The 23,525-nt window shown below is 36.5% G+C and overlaps 1 protein-coding gene across 5 annotated transcripts in view; it reads right to left on the minus strand.

Moving 5' to 3' along the window:
- The window catches only part of Cnksr2 (connector enhancer of kinase suppressor of Ras 2), a 278,373-nt gene extending 274,128 nt beyond the window's left edge, over positions 1–4,245 (minus strand). For 3 of the 5 annotated variants that reach the window (XM_046425867.2, XM_046425865.2, XM_046425864.2), the window contains exon 1: positions 3,743–4,245. In XM_046425867.2, coding sequence (XP_046281823.1) covers positions 3,743–3,806 — 64 coding nt within the window. In that variant the 5' untranslated portion in view covers positions 3,807–4,245. The remainder of the gene's footprint in view (positions 1–3,742) is intronic. The other 2 variants (XM_046425866.2, XM_058573060.1) reach the window with 1 other exon arrangement.
- Positions 4,246–23,525: the final 19,280 nt, after the last annotated feature.

Genomic DNA, 23,525 nt, shown 5'->3' on the forward strand with positions numbered 1-23,525 from the left:
GGGACTGTTGGTTGACTCCAGAAATCATAATAATTTTATTTGACCCAGAACAAGAATAAAGACCCCTAGAAGAATGTTGTGCAGGAAGCTGGTCCTAGAAAATATCTACATTAGTTATGTGACTACTTTGAATGAGTCTCAAAGTTGGAAATTCTGTGAGAATAAAACTTGAATTATTGGGTGTGATATGCAGAAGGAAAATTAATGATAAAATTAATAACAGGAGCCCTGAAGTGTTCTGAGATTTTTTGTTATATCTCAGTAAGCAAAAAAGTAGAGGACTGGTGACTCAAACAAATGCAAATTATGAAGTATTTCTAGGTTCTGCAAGTGAACAAAAAGGATTTGAGAAATAACTTGTTTTAGAGTAATGAAATAAGCAAAAAAGTAGAAAGTTATTGGTCTACTTTCCTATCTGTGGCTTTTTAGAATAATTTGCTCAGTTTTAATTATTTTAAAAAATTATGTTTTAAAATTTTATCAAAACTATAAGAGGACTGAATGCAATTTGCAATTTAAGGCTGGTTTCAAATGCTAAATGACATTTGATTCTTTCCAAAAATTCTTTTATGAAATTAACTTGAAGGTTTATAAAATCTCTCTAAATAGCCAGAAGTACTTTCAGAATAATCTGGGATATAACTAGTTATTTTACTGACTCATAAGAATTTTGTGTATTTACTGGAAATTACATTGATAATGTGTCACATTGAGTTTTTATTGTCAATAGAAAATTTGGTGAGTATTTGATTTTATAAACAGTGAAGTTGGGTGAATAAAAATGCAAGCCTTTGCTCATATCTTTACTAATAATAAAATAAATTTCATATTTACATCTCCCTCAAATCCATTTAAAAATAGGTCAACATTAATTGCAATGTATAAATGGTCTTTCATAATCTTGAATCAATGCCACCTGTCAGCAAGTTTTCCCCTTCATTTTCTTCCCTGATGAGTGAGTTTCCATACCACTTCTATTAGTTGTCTAGAACCATATATATAATGTATATATACAAACATACATATATTTGGTCATATCTGTCCTTTAATGATTGCTTTCTGTTTGGAGAAGAGAAAAATATCCTAGAAAGAACACAAAGTATGTACCTTACTAAACAGAGTTATAATTATTTATAATTGTGACCAGATAAAAGGATATACTAGATGCTTTAACATTAAGGGTGATGAAACTGTCCCATTAGGAGCATGCTCTGAAGAACTCCCATAATGTTGCAATTGTGCAAGAGCCTTATGCATTTTTCAATTCTGCCTTTATAGCACTACATATTATACAACACTAAATGAGTTTTAATCATCTCCAAGTTGGGACCTAAATTAGCAGCTAACTTTTAAACATTACTGCATCTGAGAAAAGGGTGAAAAGTATTTTTTAATGTCTTTTGCTAAATTTTACTTGGAAAAAAGAATATAGAGGGGAAATTAAGGTAGTAGTATAAGTTACAAGTTGAGGAAATGTTCATTTCATTCAATTATTTCTTAAAATCTCATTTTTATATCATCTCAAATCAAATTTATATGAATATTGTGAACATTTTAGCAGTAAGAAGTTTGGGATTTGAAATAGGTAATTACATTAGTCAGTCTCTTCCAGTCTTTTGCTATCCTGGCTACCTAAATAAGCTTTACTAGTAGCTCTAAAATGCGTCACCAACAGGTATGAAAACAAGTTAAAAATAATGGGCACTGAATATCACAGCTAACAATGTTAGCCTAACTTTAAAGAAACTACCTTTTAGGCTGCAGAGATTTTTAAATGATTAGTGTACTGGAAAACTAACAATGTGTGTCAGATTATGTGCATCATAGGCTGCACTTGCTTCAGTGGACCTAAACTGTGGAGAGAAGGGAAATTGCAAGAATGTAATTGGGTGGGAGGTGAAGAAGATGGAGTATACTGCACTCACTACAACCATCATGAGAATTTGGGAGAGGTAGTCTATGAAGCTCATGGAATCAGGATAGCTTGTCTTTGAATATTTCAACCACAGATTCAAAGAAACCTTTCAGACTTTTTAAAAGGGATTTTAATGGAGCATTCTTCCTTCCTACATATACTCTAGCTCTTTCTTCGATGACTGAGAAATAGAGAAGACAGATGTTTTTTATCTGAGAAAGAGGGAAGGGGAATGAATTGGTGGGAATCTAGGAAGGTGGAATTTCAATAGCAAATATGGAAAGAGAACAAGCAGCAGAAAAGATGGGCCAGCCACTGCAGGACTCTGTCTTAGTCATCTTTATAACCCCCATGGCACCTTAGCACAATGCACTGCACACAGGGGGGCAGTAGATAAATAATGAATTAGGTTTAATTCAATTCACTCACATTTACACTGTGCTTTTCGGTTACAAAGCCCTTTCCACATATTAGAAGAGAAAAAGTCAATGAGGAATAAAGGGGCTAGAATGGGATACAATTAAAATAGAAAAAGAAAAATCTACAATAATAAGCAAAAGATAGAAAAGGTTCAGAAAAGGAAAGGGAATAAATTGAGTTTCTCCTTGTCAGTTTCAACCCTTTCCAATCATCACAGTTTTCCTGCTGAAGTACCTGGGGCTTAGAAAGTATGACTGCTAAGCAAGCCCAAAGAAAAGGGGCTCCCTCACCTTCAGAAAGGGCATTTTCAAAGATAAGCCTAACTGATCTGAGTTCGTGCTCAGGTATAACCTCAAGCAAAGCTCTAACATTACAAGTGTCTTCCAATCATGGCCAAGAGATTCCTTTATTCCATTCCTCCACTGCTCAGCATTCCCCAAATCTTGGGGAAGAGGTGGGTCCTAGGAAAGGACTGGGGAGGCTTTCTACAACCCCCCAAAATCAGACAACAGAGGGAGGTAGTGAGGCAAGATAGCCCAGGGACTAAGAAAAAGCCCACGTTTGCGACTAAGAGGATGAATGTCTATGACTGTAGTTGTTGAAACTGCCAGGGGCAAAAGGCAGTGGTAAGGGCTTCAATATGGAAGAAATGAGAGGTGTACTTGAAGGCGTCTTACAACTGGCATTGAGCCCTTAGCAAAAAGCCACCAGATCCAAAGCCTCAAGCGGCCTGAATCTTGGCAAGCAGAGGGCAAGCGGGGATGCGCAGGAGGGAGCCCACACAAAACCAGCGCCTATGCTGTCCCAAGGGAGGCATGTTTTCCCCACTCCGAAGTAGCGTGTCTCCCGAGAATTCTCTGCCCAACATGGGGGAGGGGGTTCCCAGCTCTAAATGGGGGCGACCGCGTCCTGACCCCATTATGCGGGCTTAAAAGTTGCCAGGAGAGTTGGCGCTAGACACACCTGGCAGGGGTAGCCACCAAGGGGGCATCAGGTTTCCCAGGAACAAAGAGGTCCGCAAAGAGGAGACTATGGAACCAGGTCCTTGACGGGGACGGGGGACTCTCTCTGAGATGGGAGACCGGGGTCGCCACGTCCTCCCGGCCTTCGGGGGACGCCGAGGGGAGCGTGGAGTGGGCAAGATTCGCCTCGCCAGGATTCCACCGCCCGGCTTCCTGCTTCCAACCAGGTGGCGCCCGCCACCCTCTCTCTCTCCGCGCCCCTCTGGCTGGAAACAAAAGGAGCCCGGGGACCTTGAGCCCCAGTCAGCCTCTAAGGACCCCCGCCGCCACCCAGCATGCCAGGATAAGCTGGTGGAAGCTTCGATGGCGGGCTGTGCCCGCGGCGGGCGCCCCTCCCTTCCTCCCTCTTGCCGGGACCCTGCGCCCTCCCCACAGCAGGCATTACCTTTCATCCAGTCCACTACTTGACTCGGAGACCATTTGCTCACAGGTTCCATTATCAGAGCCATGGGCACAGGGTTGGTTCCGCGTGGGGCGCGAAGCTCAGGGACAAAACGAAGTCAGCAACCTGAGCCGCCCTCAGGTGGGGTCCGCCGCAGCCTCCCAGTGTCAGTGGCACGAAGAAAGCGGCTTTTGTGTGTCGGGTCTGGAGGCTGCAATTTCTCTTAGCCGGCAACTGGGAGGAAAACGCGCCGGGGTGGCGGCTCCGCGCCGGGTCTGCTCAGTCCCAGCTGAGGCGGCTGCCGTAGCTGCCGCTTCCGCCGCTCCGCTCCGGTCTCCGTCCCGGCGGGGCTTCAGTTCATGGTTTGCGCTGCCAAGAGTCGCGGGGTTGAGGGAAGGAACCGCTGCCGCACGTCCGCAGCCAACTTGCCCGCTCGCCTCGCGCGCGGGAGTGAAGCCCCCGACACGACGAGCTGCCTGGCGGAAATGACGAGGGGCCTCCTGCCACCCAAAATATCTCTCCGCAGCCCTCGGGTGCGGGGCGCGCGCGCCACGAGCCCCCCGCCCGCTCACTGCCGCGCGGTCCCGCCTCCAGGGCCGACGGCAGGCACGCGAGGCGCGTGCGCGTGTCAGCACGAGGCCGGAGCCCAGGGTCTGTCTGGCAGGCAGGCAGGCAGGTGCCGGCAGCTTGCAGCCTCGCGTTCCCGCCCTGGGGGCCGCCCGGGGACAGAGGCGCGCAATGAGCGCGTGCGCGGCGGTGGCGGCGGTAGCGGCGCAAGCCCGAGTCTGAGCCGTGGGTCAGTCAGTCAGGTGCGGGCGTGAGGAGCGCGGCTCTGAGGGGCCTTTGAGGGGACGGGGCGGCGGTGGCAGGGAGCCCACCAGTTGAACTGTGACGGCTGAGGAGGTACCTGCCTCCCCGTCATCGAGGGGAGGAGGACTCCACTGAGCGCGGGGTTACAACGGGAGCCCGGGCTTTCCTTGCTCTCGCCCTCCCTGCTGCTGAGTGGGTTCCTGAGGTGATTCCGGAGACCCGCGCACTCCTGCGGAGATGGAGGCGTGAACTGCCATGGACGGGAATCGGGCTCCGCCAGCCAGAAACGCAGAGATGACGAGGCAGGAGGGCCAGTGTTGAATCTGCCCTGGGTCATAAGCTGAGTCTGGGAAGTGGGTGTTGAGGCTGTCACCAGCAAGTTGATTGTCCCTGTGGTCCTGAGACAGATTTCCCCATGTACCTTTTCAAAGGGCTCTGTTTCGGGTTTTCAGCCAACTCCTCAAACACAGAGCTCCCAGTATCTATTTTAGAGGATGTCATTTGTGTTCAAATGTTCTTATGTAAGAGCCAAAGGGTAACAATAAGATTTAAAATGAATGACAAATTGTAAACAACGTGATTCTTCAAACCTTCTTTTCTTACCCAGACTACTCCGCAACCCTTAGTAAAATACAGTTTGCCCAATGAGGCTTCACTTTAAAAGACAAATAATCCTAGAGAGTAGAGAAGCAAACTGTCTACCACCATTGTAGGAGTTTTCTCAGTATAATTCTTAAGTAGCTCCACCGAGTAAAAGAATGAAACTCTTTATTTCTATAATCATTTCAATAACATCAATAGGTTTTGCCAGTTCCCGCAGTAACCATTTGCTCTAGCTCAATTTGATGAGATGTCAGAACTGTCACTTTCTTCACTGGGCACAGTTGATGACCCTTCTCCCACACGTACACAAAGAGCTGAAACAGCAGTAGTTAATATCAATGTTTTCATGCTAGTGATACAAAACAAAACTTAAGAAGCCTGTATTTGGGCTTGTTGTTTACCTTTCTAATAATCCATATTTTATAAGTGAAGAATTGGAGAATAATTTAGGAGATTAATCAGGTCTACATACAGGATACAGGTATAGCCCCTTTCTTTAATAATCTAGATCTTGTTTGTGCTGTATAGTATTTTCTTGATTAACCAAGTGCAAAAGATATTGTATTTTGCATATATTCCAATTGTGTAGTATTTATAGAAAAACATTTCCAGTGTCTAATTTATGAAGTAGCTTTACTTTAAAAATATAATGGCTACATTGTGAATTGTTAGAGGTTACAGTTGTGGATCGATCTTAAAAGTACTTTTCCAGGGACTGGGGATATGGCTCAGTGTTAGAGGGCTTGCCTAGCATGTGTAAGGCCCTGGATTCCATCTCCATCACTGGGGGAAAAAGATCACTAACTAAAAAAACTACTAGTAATAATAGTAGGAATTTATTGAGCAAGGTGACAAGCACGTTACATACATTTTATCTTCCGAACAGGTTCATTATTAGCCACATTTTACAGATGAGAAAACCTTAACTATCACATCCACTTCCTGTCCCTAAATCTATTAGACATAGTTTCATAAATGTTGAATAAATTAATGATAAGCCTTAAAAAGGTTAATTTGTCTGAAGTCATGATACATGATTTTACACCAAGTTAAAGTTATTCCAGAAGATGAACTTTGAAAAAAAGAGTTTGTATCAGTGTCACAAAATGAACAGTTCAAGTGAATGGAAGATCCACTGAATGTTAGCTGAATATATTTCATCAGAATGTCAATTACTAAGAAATATGAGAGTCACTGTTAGTGTTCCCGACTAGTACCTAACCAGCAACTGTAAGGATGTAGGAACTGACCAAATTTGGCTAAAAAATCAAACTTGCACATGGGCTTGCATGACAAGCAACCATACTGTGGATCATGTTGCAAGCAAGTTCAAAAAGAGATATTTCTTGCATGATGAGTGAAATATAAGTCAAGATAAACACCAAAGACTAGGATACAGTAAAAATAAAAGGTGTGGATTTCATGAAAAGACCAGTGCCAAAGAAGATGGAGAAAAAAGATCCCAGAGAAAGGGGATTTTGAAAGAGATCCTATATCATAATGAACTTTTACATATTTCCCTCCCATTTGTGTTATGGTAAGGGATTTATTTGGCCTAGTCATCTAAAATAACTAAGTCTAAGAAGTAAGCATGAACCAAAATGTGGGTGTGGAGTTATATTATCTAATAGATTTCACCAAGGCCTTATGTATTTGTCTTTAATCCTGCTCCCTGAGGTGTCCCCCACAAAACAGCATTTCCCTTTGATTTTCACAATATAATCACAACATTATTTCACTTAATCTGTTCAGAACACAACTGGTTTTTCACTTTAAATATTCTTGATTAGGGGGAATAAAAGGTCTGAATTATTGTTGCTTTCACTCTTTTATTCTTAACTCCAAATGACTCAGCTACCTCTTTCTTGTGTTTTTCTTCCTACAACTTTTCAAATAAGCTAGCCTTTATATTCTTTTGCCTATTATTCAAAATTCAACACCTTGATCCATTTTTGTAAATATAGTATAATGTGATTCTATACAAACTTAAGCAGTTTAACTTTTACTTTTCTAAATGCACCATAGAATCTCAAGGATTAGTGAAAAAAGTATGTTATTATAAAACACATATTAAAACATAATTCACTAAATGGTGTGATGTCACACATACTTCAACAGTCTAGATATAAAAGCCAAACTAAATATTTGGAAGCAGCCTTAGATTTTTTGGAAGCAGGCAGAATAGAAATATTAACTTAATTAAAATAATTGGAGACATAACTTTAGAGATGTTTGCAACCATGTCAAAGTTAATCATTTGAAATGTTTCTTTTTTATCTTTTGTTTCTTAAAATGATCTCTTAATCCAGATTATGCCAATATTTAGTTTTATCTTTTTACTACTCTCCCTCTAGATTTCAATTAAATTAAAATATTTTGACCAAAATAGTCTCTGTTAAGATTTTATGGTATAGTAATAATTCTAAATAGTTTTAGATATAGAATTTACAAATGGTCCACTAACTGGAATCTGGGTGCTCCATGGATTTGACTTTTAGGAATTAGAACAGATAGGAAGGGAGGGAAACTTCCACTGGAAGAAGGACTTTCAAAAGTTTTTCCTTTTGGGACCAAATTGAGGAGAAAATAATGTAAATGTTTCTCCTGGAACTTCTAGCTAAGGACCTCTGACTTGTCCATTTTCCAAACTAGGCTAGGGGTCTTAATCTTCACTTACCATTTCTTCTGCACAGACACTTGCTCTGCACTGGACTTCAGATCTGCCACACAGACATGTTTTAATGTTTTTAGTTATTTAACATTTAGACAAAATGTCTTAAAGTTAGTTCCCTTCCTGGTAATTTCCTCAGAAATTAGATTTTGTATGTTTGCTAAATCTAGCTTTAATTTCTAGATTTTTGCGTTCTTAGGAATAATGTTTTATCATGTTATTTTTTCTCTTTTGTCTTATGCTTTTGAATGGGTTGATCACAGCACAGAATAATTGTGTGAGTAGTCCATGTTCTAAAATAGAGAAAAGGATAGAAGCCCCTTTTTTTCGCGAACCAAATTTTATATTGATCTTTCATATGATTTCAAAAGCAGGTATTCCATGCTGGCTCAAGGTGTATCCCTTGATCAGAAAAATTATCTAGGCAATTCTAATAAGACGAATAGTGATAAAACACATTATTCCTATAAAAAATATGGAAATATGGAAAACTTTCTCCAGAGGAAGTTCAGCATAATTTCTGGGAAAATATTATTATTTTCTTCCAAGGTAATTTAGTTAGCAACTATGAATTAAGAACTAAAGCTTCTGATATAACCAATCACCTGATAGCAATCGACGTTTCCAATCATTAGAGAAGCAAGTAGGAAGAAATCTTAACTGTAAATGGGCTTTCAGTGTATTGCTTAGGGCCAAATCTCCCTATAGATTTAAAAGGGGAGAAGAATCTGAAGAAAATAATTTTCACAAGTTTATCTGGGGAAAATAATTTTTCACAAGTTTATTTTTCTTCTACCTTTTATCATAGCCTATCTATGTATATATTGTATTCACATGGCTCTATCATATGATAACCCTTCTTTTTTAATATTTAGTAGATTTTTTTGCCGCTAAGGTAAACTGTATTACATCAAGACATGAATTATCTTGACCAAGATTTAAAGCACTCATCTTTGGGTAAAGAGAAATTGGCTTAAGTTGAGGTTATACCAATAGTAGACTCTTTTCAGTGCTCATCCATGCCGTATTAATCACAGTCTAATAAAAATTTCAGAGCCCATCAAGATAGTTTTCTTAACAGACAAATCCCTAGCCTACCCAGGAAGTCTAAGATGCATTTGGCCACTATTAGCAAAAGGCATGTAAACTCATTATTCAGCATTTTTTGTACCATCATGGTGGTAGCCCATGTTGTATCCCTTGATCAGAAAAAAATTGATTGATTTTGAGGATGCAGATGGCCAAGATACTTTTGGATTGGTAGGCAAAACACGAAAATTCACAGTTAATATGATAGAATGATAAGTGCAATGGGAGAAATGTTTAGTGCTATGCAGGGAGGAGTATCTAAAAGTTAGAGGGAAGACTATGGAGAGTATAATGCCTGTTTTAGGTATTAAAGGATGACCAACAAGCAGAATGCAGAAGAGGGCTTTTAAGCAGAATACTGAACAAAGTTATGGAGTATTATACATATAGATATCTGGACGTCTGGCATTAAAAACTAATGAGACGAATGGGCAACAATAAGATTATGCAGAAAAAAATACAAACTGTCTATGATAGAACCTTTTATGAAGTTATTTGTTCATATCTATACATTTATGTTTTATATAGACTACTGGTCATGGAAAGTATAGATTTGAGAGGGATAGGATGGGTAAATGTTAATTCAGAGTATGTTGCACTAAACAAGTGAAGGGGTGACTCAGGGCAGTGGAGTCGGGGATGGAGGGAAGAGGATGGATTTAATAATTATCGAGGGGAACTTGGTGATAGACTGGACATGGGAGGTTAGGAAAAGTGCAACATCAGGACTGATTACCAGGATTCTAGCTTGGGTGAATGGGTAAATTATTTCTTCTGTATATAAACAGACAAAATGAAAATGAGAAAACTTGGGAAGAGGAGGCATTCTGCGGCACTTCTTGTGTTTTGGACATTCTAAACGTGAGGCACCTGTGGAACAATCAGGATAGGATTCCCAGTAGACAGTTTCTGTATTCACATACAGGAATGAGAAACTCAATATGGGCAGAAGATACAGATTTGTGAGTCACTACTAAAATAGAAATATGAATGATAAAATGAGGATGTGAGATTTCCACTGAGGAGTTCCATGGAATGGAAACAGAAAATAAATAAAAAGAAGAAGAACCAGGAGAATGCAGTGTCATGGTAGCCAATTAAACACAAATTTTCAGGGAGTAAGGAGTGAAAAATTGTGTAAAGAGCAAAAATGATGCCATTCCAGTAAGAATTGAAAAAGAAATCCAGTGGTTTCATCAGTTTGTATATCCCTCATGGCCTTATTAAGAACTATGAAAACTAGATGTCAGAAGGTAAGGCTTATTACATAAGGCATTAACTTTGTCACAAGTTTATTTTTCTTCTACATTTTCTCATAGCCTATCTATGTATATATTGTATTCACATGGCTCTACCATATGATAACCCTTCTTTTTTAACATTTATTTTTTGGTGTAGATGGACACAACGCAATGCCTTTATTTTTATGTAGTGCTGAGGATCGAACCCGGGTCCCGCCTGTGCTAGGCGAGCGCTCTACCACTGAGCCACAATCCCAGCCCCTGATAACCCTTCTTCAATTTACAAATTACTACTTGTATCACTCCTTTCAGATGAAATCCTAGTTGCTAAAAATGATACCAACTCTTTCTTATCTAATTGTACTTTTACCACTTATAGAATGATGGCACCCTTTAACTGAGCTGAATTTGAGATACTCTTTCCTCATCAGACTGTAAGGAAAAAGCCCTTCCATGGCACCCTGTTGATCTTACACATCTCCACAAAAAGCCATGTAGGCAAATATCAATCACAATAACAATATGATGCATGTTTCAGCAGGATGCCTAGTGATCCTCCCCAAAACAAAGAGTCTTGTGAGAAGATATCTTGAGTCCATTTGTCAACTTCTATCCTGGTTCTAATGAGGTGTGGAACCTTCTTTACTCCAACTCTAGGTACAGCTTCAGATTATAAAACTGTTTATCTGTAGTATAGTTTTCTTCTGAATGCAAGGATGACCCACCACTTGTGTTGTCTATCATCTGGTCCACTGGATTTGGTATTATTCTATGGGACTAGGGACACGGGGAGCTGCCACCAAACTGATCTTGCATTTCTATCTGTGTAAATAATAAACTTTCTAAATCTACTTGGGGTTGTTGTCTCCTTACTGACTGAATCAATGAAGTGTGACAAGCCAATTTAGCAGCTGCCACCATGGTACAGATTAGGTACCACTTGGCCACTTGGCACAGATCTGATCTAGGAAGTCCATAAATACTCCCAAAAGAAGTGAGCTCTGCTGAACCTCTGCCTGGATACACTAGGCCAATCCAGCATGGCCTAGTAAATCAGCAGTAGCAACAATAACAACTCAATTTCAAATTTGAAAAGACTGCATTCTTTCCTGAACATTAAGGCTTCCTGTGATTAACCCATTATCAATGAGAGCCCCATGTTAATATTGCAGGATAAGAAACAAAATTTCTGATCTAAACCCTGTCTTCTAAGTTCTAACATTATTTACAAAACAACTAGATTCAGTGAATCCTCTCACATTCAATATGTTAAGTCCATTTTCATCTGAACGTTTAGCATCTTGGTAATGACAAATGTGAATGGGCAAAATTCATGCTAGATGAGCTCAAAAATCCTGTTTATAAGTTAACTTGTTCATTTTCATAGATACAGATTTTAATGTCAAAGTTGTTTAAGGTAGGATCAATTATTTAATCTTTGGCCAATAATTGAAAGAATTCAGAAGAATAAAGATGAGGAGTGGGAAAGAATTTGTTTTCTTTCCCACCATAGATTTTGTCTTTTTTCTCAAAAGTATCTTATTTACTTCTAGGAAGATTGGCTAATAGCTCATACCAAGTGGAACAAATCAGTTATTCCCACTGATGAGAAACTGTAACCAGAAAGATATAGAGGTATGTAAGTTTGTCACTGATTTTGATATCATTTAGATTTTTAAAGGAAATTTAGTTGTTTTGGTGATAAAATGAAAATAGTTTAGTTTGTTTAGTTGCTCTTAAGAATTATTTCAAATACTTTGTAGCACAATTTTACCTATTGTTTGTTGACTTTTCAACATAATATCTAGTCTGTGTAGGCCCTGTGCTAGGCACTATAGATTAAAAAAAAATGAATGGGAAAGGCAGCGGAGCACAACAGACACTAGTATGGCAATATGTAAATCAATGGATGTGTAACTGATGTGATTCTGCAATCTGTGTATGGGGTGAAGGTGGGAGTTCATAACCCACTTGAATCAAAGTGTGGAATATGAAATGTCAAGGAATTTGTAATGTTTTGAACAACCCACAATAAAAAATTAAAAATATAAAAAAAATGAGTAAGACATCATTGCTAGCCTCAATGATTGTAAATAAAACAAAGCATACAAGTAGACATTTTTGATATAATGTAACAAGGAAAATGATGAAAACACAAAAATATTATGGAGTGTTTCACAGTACAAAAATATAAGTGTATACCAAGTGAAAAATAAACAAGCACTTCTCTAGATTACAAGACAGTAATTTAATTTGTACATATAATGTTTTGTCTCCATTCATTGAGCAAACTTTTATTAAATGGTCATCATGTACCAGGGACTGGGTTAAACACAATGGATAAACTAGTGAATAGAATGGACATAGCTCCTGATCTTATAGAGCTTATAATCTAAGTGGAAAACATAAAGACAAATGTGTGTGTGTGTGTGTGTGTGTATACATACACATACACAAAAAATGCAAATCATGAAAAGTACTGATAGAAATGTATAATGTAGATGAGAATAATTAAGACAAGAGAATTGAGAATAATTGAGGGAGAAAGGAAACTCTTTAAGGTGATCAGAGAAGATTTCTCTGAGTAGGTAACCTTCAGTCCCAGTCATGAGATATTTGAATATAGGTATGAATAGAGTAGAAATAACTCACTCAAGGGAGAAATAAAAACATGTGAAGTTGCTGAGGCATAAAGAATTATATGTGATTAAGGAAAATAAAGGAAATCAGTGTGCCTGAAACAGTGATTGGGCAAAGGGCATGAAAAGAAACTGGAGAAGTAAGCTAAAGTACTTGTATTGTCCATATAGTAACTAGTGAAGAACTACTAAGACATATAAGCAGGTCATAAATGATTTATACCTTTATGGAGGTGGGTGTACATTTAGAAAGAATACATACATCCCCTATCTTCTTCTAAGTACAACTAAAAACCTTGGAAATTATACATAAAATAAGAGGACTCTGAAAGGTAGAGTGAACAAAGCAGTATGGCAAGGAAACTCAGAGTCAAGGAATAGCAAAGCTGCGAGTTCCCAAGGTTTTTAACTTTTTGTCTCATGTATCCCAGACTTAGAGCTGAAGAAATCAGCAATGTGGAAACACGAAGGGTACAGACGAAAAAGGCCCAAGAAAAACCTACTTCCCCTAGCTAAGTGAACAGGAAAGGTCAGCCTAGCAAGAAACAACAACAACATTAAGACAGTAACTACTCCTTCCAGAGAAAACCGTGCCCACACCCCTACCCATGCCTGCAAAGGCAAAGTAGGGAGCCTTGATTTTCACCTTTGCCAGGATGTAGCAAGGCATCCCAATATCGCAATCATGGTGATATCAGAGAAGTCCAAGTAGGAAATGGGGCTTTCATTTTTTCTAGGAATTAATGAGTCCCTCCCCTCTGAAATGTTGAGTCTGCACTCTTACCTCCATTCAGCAGTAATGGAGTACTCCTCTCCCCTCTTTGATGGCACCAGAGGAGTACTTTGAGGACTTTAAAAGTCTTTTAAGACTGTTTCCACAGCCCAGCAGTAAGGAGGTTCCCTCCCATGTCATAATGTCATCAGCAACCAAACAGTGAGCTTAAATAATGAAACACTCTTACCCATCTCAGCCAGGGCAATATTAGTGGAAGTCTATAGGAAGATCAGAATTCCAACCACAGCCCAGGAGTACTGAAAAGTTTCAACATCAGGTATCAATGGAGGGTGAGTGGGAACCTGAACTTTTACCATACCTGGCTAAAAGAAGGAAGTGCCCCTGTTTCCCCTGCAAGAGCAATGTCACAGAAAACCAACTAAAAGATCAGGCTTAAAATAAGACCCCAAAGCTGATAACATAACACCCAAAATATCCAGGTTTAAATTGAAAATCTTGTCATATCAAGAGCCAGGAAAATTCCAAACTGTATGAAAAAAATCCAATCAATAGAAGCCAACAACAAAATGACAAAAATGTCTGAACTATCTGACAACAATAAAATGAGAATAGTGGTTACAAGGGGCTGAGGAAAGAAAACATAGGGAGTTATTGATAATGGGTAAGTTCTGGAAATGGATTTGGTTGTACAACAATGTGAATATACTTAATGTTACTGAATTTTACACTTAAAATGGTTTCAATGATAATTCTTATGTTATGTATATTTTACCACAATGAAAAATTTAAAAGACAAAGAGAGAAAACCATAGAAAGAAGCAGCACATTTTTCAAACGCTCAAAGAATTATCAACTTAGGATTCTATATTCAGCAGAAATATCCTCCAATAAAGAAGGGTAAATCAGGATAACCTCAGATGAAAGGAAACTAGGAAATTTTACCAGAAAATCTACCCTAAAAGTAAATATAACAGCATTTTTTTCTCCTCTTGAATTTTAGAAATTATGTTTGATGGTTGAAGCAAAAAGTATAACACCTTCTATTGTGGTCCTCAATGTGTATATATAACTATTGTAGTATAAACAAGGAAGGTAAAGTCATTTAGAGAGAGGAAAGCTTCAAAACTTCACTTGAACTGATAGAATGGATGACACCAGTAGACTGTGACAAGTTATGTGTATATAATGTAATAACTAGAGTAACCACTAAATAGGCTATAAAAGAGATACACTTGAAAATACTAGAGATAAAATGAAATTCTAAAACATTCAAGTAACTCACAGAAAGGCTGGAAAAAGAACACAGAGAAATTAAAAATAGAGAACAAACCAAAAACAAAAACGTAAACTGACAGACTTAAGCTCCAACATATCAATAATTACCTTAGATATAAATGGTTAAAGTAAATCAATTAAAAGACAAAGTGCAGAGTAGACGAAAACCATGCTCAAACTATATGTTATTTTCAAGAATTTAACATCAAATATTATTATATAGGCCAGTCAAAAGTAAAATAATAGAAAAAGGTATATTGTGCAAGTATTATTTAAAATAAAACAGAAGTGGCTGGTTACATTGTCAGATAAAGCAGACTTGGAGGGGAGAAGAAAAGTAAAGGAGAAAAATAGAAGTACTAGTATATTCATTTTGCATTAAAAAGTCAAGGGAAACATTATATAGTTGATGGAAAAGGAAATAAGTATCTAAATATATTTCTTAAAGTTACAATGGTAATCAATATAGGAGCTTAAACTAACGATATTATCATATTGGGGGGTCATGAATGTATGAATATATGACATAAATAGTAGATGTATGGCATAAGTTAGCTAAGTCCTTTTTAACCATGACACAAATTCTATGGATAATGTCCTAAGTTAACAAATCTGTTAATACTATCAGTTTAATGAATTAAAATGGATAAGGATAGGGCAGAGGACTGTGGTATTCACATCGTAAGTTGTTCTAAACCATTTCATTATTAAATTTTAAGCATTGATTAATTAAGGAAGGTTCAAATCTATTTTAAATAAAATCAGAAGTCACTACTGTGACTGACTACAGCATAAAGACTGAAGTCCTGGGCTGGAGTTGTAGCTCAGTGATACAGTACTTGCCTGGCATGCATCAGAACCTGGATTCCATCTTGAGCACCAAAAATTAAAAAAGAAAGGAAGGAAGGAAGGGAGGGAGGGAGGGAGGAAAGAAGGAAGGAAGGAAGGAAGGAAGGAAGGAAGGAAGGACCCAAATCCCTTGTGCAATGGTTGAAATCAAATACAGGATGACACCAATACAGCTTTACCTTCTTATTTCTAGCCATACCCTAGAACACTTATATTTTGGCCACATCAAAAAATACAGTCTTTCTTCTCTTGCTATGTCTCCCTCAAGTGCCCTGTTCACTCATTAAGACTCTTAGAATGTAGTTTCCTCCATACAGTCTTTCCCAAATCAATCACCTTCCCACCCCACAAGGGTAACATTGTTATTTTTTAACTAGCATTTTTCATTCCACTTTATATGCAGTGCATATATAGTATACCTTTTGAGTATGAGTAAAGCAGAACATAAATTCTAGGAATTCAAAATAGAAAGCATTTCACATACTTACAGGGAAAAAGTGAATGGATTGTCTGTGTGATAAGAAATATAGGGACTACATTTAAAGAGGCACATTTCTTAGTAGAAAAGTACAGTCTGTCCCCCTGGCAAGTCTAATGGAGTATACTTCATGACAACTCCTTCTCCCCAGCTTCATGAAGATTCACCATATGTCTTTTAAATCAGAAACCTTATTTTTAGACCAATATATTATTTCAAAGATTGACTGAAACAGCATATATTTTGTAGTTAGAGAAGATATACTTTTTCCATGTCATACAATTATAAATCCATTCAATTTTCCTGGGTTTTGGAACCTGATAGAAAAAATAAGAATTAGTTGATAATGAGAATGTGACAGCATTTTCTTCCTTCCCAAGCAAATAACTTTTTGAGAAAGTACTGCATGAAAGCATGAGTATTAAAGCTTTTTCAATTATAATGTGGATACTTTTAATATTATACAAAACAATCTTATTTTGTGACTTATTTCATAGCCTATTATAGTCACTAAGAGCAGGAGGGCATTATTATTTATTTTCCTTTGAATGTGTCTAGATTTTTAAATTGGTATCAAGGGTTGGTTGTTCTGATACAATGTTTCTTAGGGTACCAGCTGTCTGAAAATTTGGAAATCAAGATTAATGCTTTACATGTGATTAGCTATTACTGTGAATGTGTAAATTCAAAAGGCAAAATAAAGGATATTTTCAGTAGAAAACCTTCTTTTTCATTGAAGTATATGTCCTCAGCAAAATGATCTCACAGAGGGCTGGGCTTAGTGGTCAAGCACTTCCCTAGCACATGTGAGGCACTGGGTTTGATCCTCAGCACCACATAAAATAAAATAAATAAATAAAAATAGAGGTATAAAAATGATCTCAAGAGTGAGCTGCATAAATTATATTCTTAAAACTTAAATTTTGTATAAAATTATAAGGAAAATCATAAATTCACCAGAACATGGAGAATGACAAAGTGAATAGGTGGTATTTTGAAAGAGAGCCAAATTTGGAGTAAGAGGAGTTGGTACGTTTGTCTAATTTCATATTCAAGGGTCTATAATATTAGGTAAACCAGATAACCAGCCAGTAACCATTGGTATTTTCATGTGCTGTATGAGGATTCCAATCTCTTTCATGAGGTTCAAATGAGAAATGTATTCAAAATCACTGTAAATTATACAAGTGTAAGCTAATGTTATTTAAATTATATAGCACAAAATATTTGAATATCCTTAGAACAGGCAAGTCTTTTTTCTTTAAAGTTTCACTTTGATACTCAAAATTTGATGCCATGTCTGTCCAGCACAGTTGATGTTCCTACTATTATTTTTGGTGAAAGAAGGAAAAATAAGAATAGCTACAAAATAAACATTTTTAAAATCATGCCACATAAAATTACTGAAAGCAATGTTTTATAAGTTCTCAAAATGTTTGAATTGCATCAGCATCCTAAAGATGACTATTTTGAAGGTTAACACTAATTTATAATACCTCTCATTATGTTTCTTACAACCATGTTTATTTGCATTTTATTATTATTTTATGTAAGCTTTTAAATTATTCTATAGCTCCAGTCTGCATGTTTTAAGATACTACTCTACAAAAATTTAAAGTGGAATACAAAATAATCAAGAAAATTTATGTTTATAAAATAAGAAATATAGCACATTTAGTTCTGATGCTTTTTTTTCTTGTGTGAGTATAAAAAAGTAAATGAAAACTCAGTTTCCACAAATAATTCCTTTTGTTAGGATTGTGAGAAAGACTGAAATGGAGAGAAAGGGGAGTGAAGAGGAAAATTTTTGAATTACCAAAATACCACTTCACTATCAACAAATATATACAAGTTTCCATGTTAATTAAAATTGGCTTCAAAAGTTAAAACTTGCCTTTACTCTCCATATATGGAAATACACTTTCTAACGTTTGGATGAAAGAAAATTATGGTTCATAGGTTCCCAACCTAACCTACGTTCCTTTATTTCCTATGCAGCACTGTCAGAATCCTCACATGGCAGGGGGAAGCAGAGGTCATCAAATTACTGTATTTATTTTTCTTTGAAAAATATTGTGCCATGTTGAGAAAATACAGAAATTCACATTCTTAAAGGCAAACTTCTGGCATGCACAATCTCATAAAGAAAGAAAGATGACATGCAATTTTTTCCCAAACAGGAGGATGAAGTTGTAGCCACCTGGGGAAGATAGGTTAGGAAGATGATGAAATTAATAAATTCACCATTTAGTTTAAAAATACCATTCAGAGAGAACCTCAGAAGCATGGTAGAATGGGAGGCTTCTGACTATCCTTCCATAGACACAACAAGTTAACACTGCAGACAGATCAGTTATCTCCAAACGAAGGCCAGAATCCATTTGAAAAATGCCTGCACAGTAGAAGACTAAGAAAATACTCATATAAAAATGGGTAGTAGAAACAGGAGATATACTTGTGTACTAACCCTGTCTTGAGCAGACTGCCTTTTAATAGAGAGGTAGCTTTAAGAGCAAAGATAATTTTGTTTTTTTGGTTTTTTTTTTTTTTGGTTTTTTTGAGCATAAAGAGTTTAGAGGCATCTACAATTTCTAGCCAGGCCGATTAGTCCAATAAGACTGGGGTACATCATTATTTTATATATTGTGTAGAAACCAGCACAAAGAGTCAATGAAAATTAAGCAACAGGGAAATATGTTCCAAATAAAATAACAAGACAAATCTCCAAAAGCCAATCCTAATGAAGTGGAGATATGTGATCTTCCTGACAGGGAATTCAAAAGGATAGTCATAATTGTGCTCCCTGATGTAAGGGGAGCAATACATGAACAAATTAAGCGTTTCCACAAAAAAGAAAATATTAAAAAGTACCTTATAGAAATCATCAAGTTGAACAATATAATATTCAGGATATAATTGAATTCAAACAGTTTAGATGGGTTCAACAGCAGACAAGAATAAGCAGAAAGGATTAGTGAACTAATTGACCATTGGAAATTATCCAATCTGAGGAGTAAAAAGAAAAAGAATAAAAAAGAGTGAAGTTATTCTATATGGCTTATGGGACACTATCAAGCAGAATATTATATGCATTGTCAAATTACCATAAGAAAAAGAAAGAGAATAGAAAACATATTCATAGAAATAAAGGCAGACCACCCAAGTACCCATTTTGACTTCTGTATTACTGAGTAGATTTAGCCTGTGACTAAACCAATTGCTGGCAAAGAGCCTAGGATAATAATTTTTGTTTTAGGCAGGTTTCCCGAAGCACAGGTATGCCTGGCTCCTGAAACAGGTCAGTACTGAACTGACAAAAGTGGAAAGAATACATTTCATGTGTTTTTTTCCTAACTAATTGGTTAGGAGTTTCAGTTCTGTGGTGAATAGAAGCAGCGAGAGTGGGCATTCTTGATCCTGATCTTAGAGGAAAAGTTTTCAGCTTCTCATCTTTGAGTGTATTAGCTATGGGCTTCTCATATACCTTTGTTATCTTGAGATACATTTTATTTTCATACCTGTTTTTGAAGTATTCAACATGGATGAATGTTGAATTTTGTTGAATATTTCTCATCTATTAATGTGTTTTTCCCTTCATTTAATTAATCCAGAATATCAACTTTATTGATTTATATAAGTTGAATCATCCATGAATGCTTGGGATAAATCCCAATTAATCATGGTAAATTATTGTTTTAGTCAACTTTGTCATCACTGTGACCAAAAGACTTCATAAGAACAATTTTAGAGGAAGAAAAGTTTATTTGGAGCCCACAGTTTCAGCGGTCTCAGTCCAAAGTCAGCTGACTCCTTTGTTCTGGGTCTGAGGTAAGCAGAACATCCTGGTGGAAGGGTGTGGAGAAAGAAAGCATCTTAGGGACATGGCAATTAGGAAGCAAAGAGTGTTCTGCTTACAACATATATATATATGTATATATATATATATATATATATATATATATATATATATATATATACATATATATATCCCAAAGGTACATTGCCACTAATCTACCTCATCCAGCTACATCCTACCAGCCTACAGTTAATGACCTGTTAGTCCCTTTCAGTGTATTAATGCACTGATTATATTTAGGCTCTTATGACCCAATACTTCACCTCGGAACTTTCTCGCATTGTCTCTCACATCAACTTTTGGGGGACACTTCATATTGAAACCTTAACAATTATGTTTTTAGTGTGCTATGGAAATTGGGTTTATTAGTATTTTGTTGAGATTTTTTCATCTGTATTCAAGAGGGATATTGTTCTGTAGTTCTCTTATAGTTTCCTTATCTGATTTTGGTATCAGGGTAATATTACCCCTATAAAATGAGTTTGGAAATATTCCTTCTTGGATTTTTTGGAAGAGTTTGCAAAGAACTCTTATCAGTTCTTTAAATGTTTGCTAAAATTCAGCAGTGAATACATCAGGTACTGGGCTTTTCTTTGTTGGGATACTTTTAAATTACTGATCCAATCTCTTTCCTTGTTTGTTGTTGGTCTATTCAGATTTTTTATTTCATCCTGGTTCATTCTTCATAGATTATCTGTTTCTAGGAATTCATCCATTTTTTCTAGGTTATCAAATTTGTTGGTGTATACTTGTTTATACTAGTTTCTTATAAGTCTTTTAATTTCTGTGATATCAGTTGTAATCTTTTCTTTTATTTTTATTATGTTTGTCTCCTTTCTATTTTGTTAGTCTAAATAAAGATTTTCCAATATTGTTTATCTTTAAAACACTTTTTAGATACTTGTATATTTTCTGTATGTTTCTAAATCTCTGTTTTATTTATTTCTACTCAGATATCTGTTATTTCCTTCTTTCCACTAAGTTTTCACATGGTACTGGTATAAAAACAAATATATCAATCAACAGAATAGGATAGAAAGCACATAAATAAACTCAAGTATTTGTAGCCAATTGATTTTTGACAAAGGTGCCAACTACACACAATAGGGAAAGGACTGTCTCTTTAATAAATGGTTTGTGATAACTGAATATACACATATATAAGAATGAAATTGGACCCTTATCACGTGCTTTATAAAAAATCAATTCAAAATGCATAAAAATTTAACCATAAGACCTGAAAATATAAAGCTACTAGAAGAAAACATAGCGGAAAAAGCTCAATATTAGTCTGGGAAATCAGAAGTATTCTGTTAACATGTAATATACCTAATTTTTGGTATGAAAAACTACCTGGGTTCTGACAGGACCTTCTAGAGGTTTGGAAAATTTTATTAGTACTAATTTGTTGATCTGTTTTAGTAAATTACAAAATAAGCAATTTCAAATACCGATACAAAAAAATTACCCATATATAAATAAATTGATACATATCACTCCTACTGATACCTGTCATCTATACAATTAAATATTGCATTCACTTTGAATACCTCAAAATTTAAATTATCTTGTAACATGTTAGCTATACTTCTTATAAATTGGTTTCTGTCAATTTAATATAGACATAGTTGTAACCTTGTGTATCCCAGCGTCAAGGCCTGAGAGAAATCTATCCAACTTATTAGAGATAATAAAAATCTCAAGGTAACCAGAACTTGTATCAAACTATTTCCATTAACTAGTTGGAAAAATTATTCTCAAGAAAGAATACTAATGACAATGTGACCTTGGTGCTCTGATTTTATGATCATTGTATTCCAGAATGAGAATAACCCAAATCCAAGTTTCTGAATTCACCACTAATGATTTCCTCACATATAGACATTAACTATGCTCTGTTATCAAATGTTTTAGAAGGAGGAGAAATACCATCAGTAGTGATTTTAATTGGTATGGTGCCACAGTTTGAATATAGATTGTCTCCCAAAAGCTCATGTGCTAAAGGATTAGTCTCCAGCTTTGGTGCAATTGTGTGTGTGTGTGTGTGTGTGTGTGTGTGTGTGTAAACTTGAAGAACTTGGGCCTAGTTGGAGGTCTTTGATCATTGGAAACATGCCTATGAAAGGTATACTGGGAACTAAATGGCTTCTTCTTCCTCCCTTTCTCTTTCTTGACACCATGATATGAGAAATTTTGCTCCACTGTACGCACCATGCTATGAATTTTCAGTAAGTTTTATATTTCATTCACAGTATCATACTAATATCCATTTCCCATTCTTTTTTTCTGAGGTACCAAAGACAATTTTATTAAAAACATATACAAAGTATTTCCTCAGCTACCCCTCTTAGATTTGTTCCACAGTAATCCAAGGGGTACAAGTGGTCCTCTAGAGTTTATTTTGGAAGAAGATAAATTTCCTTTCCTCTTGCTTTAGCAACAAGGATACACTCAGAAATAGAAATGCATAGTTAGGCAATTTCATCATTGTGGGAACATCATGAGTCTACTTACATAAATTAAGATGGCTACAGCATTAGGAGGCAGTATAGTCTTATACAATACCATTAGTGTATGTGGTTTATTGGGGACCAAAATATTGTTAGGCACTCACCATTGCATTTCTTGGAAGGTATCAATTAGTTTAATTTTTTTTCTGTTTCTTATTTATTTGTATATGTGTAATATGAAATGAATTGCATTCTGCCATCATGTATAACAAATCAGAATAAATAAATAATTTAATAAAAAATAAACAAGAAATATTCCCCATTCTTAATAATACAACTATGGGTATATAAAATGTTACCATTAGGAGAAGTAGGGTGAAGGATATATGGGAACCTTGTACTATTTTTGCAACTTTCTCTAAACTGAACACACATACATACAGAAAAAGAGAACTTTTGCTTTTTTAAGTAACTAAAAGTAATCTCTAGCATGTGTTCAGAAAAAAAAATATCTAGTGATAGAAAAATTATCTGTGTTGCAGAAAGTTTTACCTAGATAAATGTGGTTCACCTTTGTGGTTTTTCATGAGGAAATTTGCAGGTTTTGTTTTTTCCCCCTCCTGCAGGAAGACGTAATGATGAGGGGAGATTTAAGAAAATATTTGCTAGTTTCCATAAAGTCACACATCTATTTGTTGGAGTTTACTTGGTTACCTTCTAAAATGGCATTCTCTGGAATTTAACTCTTCCTATCTGATCCTTGGACCTATTTCCTTTACACTGACATCTGCTAAAATCAAACTATATAACGTATTATACACTGAGTATATTCCTCTAGTTGCTGATCATTACTATCAACTGTAGCTCCCTTACAGGACCATGATTTATTTCTCCTCTTAGCTACTATCTAACTCTCAAGGGATTTTGAAATACTATCCCATTGGAAATTCAGAGGGTCTTTTCTGGTTCTTTCCTATTTGGGCAAAATGGTAACTATTGAAATCTTAATGGTATGGAAGACTTTTATTTATTTTTTTAATGTGTTTATTGGTCTATTACAATTATACAGAGTAATGGGATTCATTATGC

This window comes from Marmota monax, unplaced genomic scaffold (assembly GCF_021218885.2).
Source record: "Marmota monax isolate L192 unplaced genomic scaffold, Marmota_monax_Labrador192_F-V1.1 WCK01_AAM20220418_F8-fsc00203, whole genome shotgun sequence".
NCBI classification, from domain to species: Eukaryota; Metazoa; Chordata; class Mammalia; order Rodentia; family Sciuridae; genus Marmota; species Marmota monax.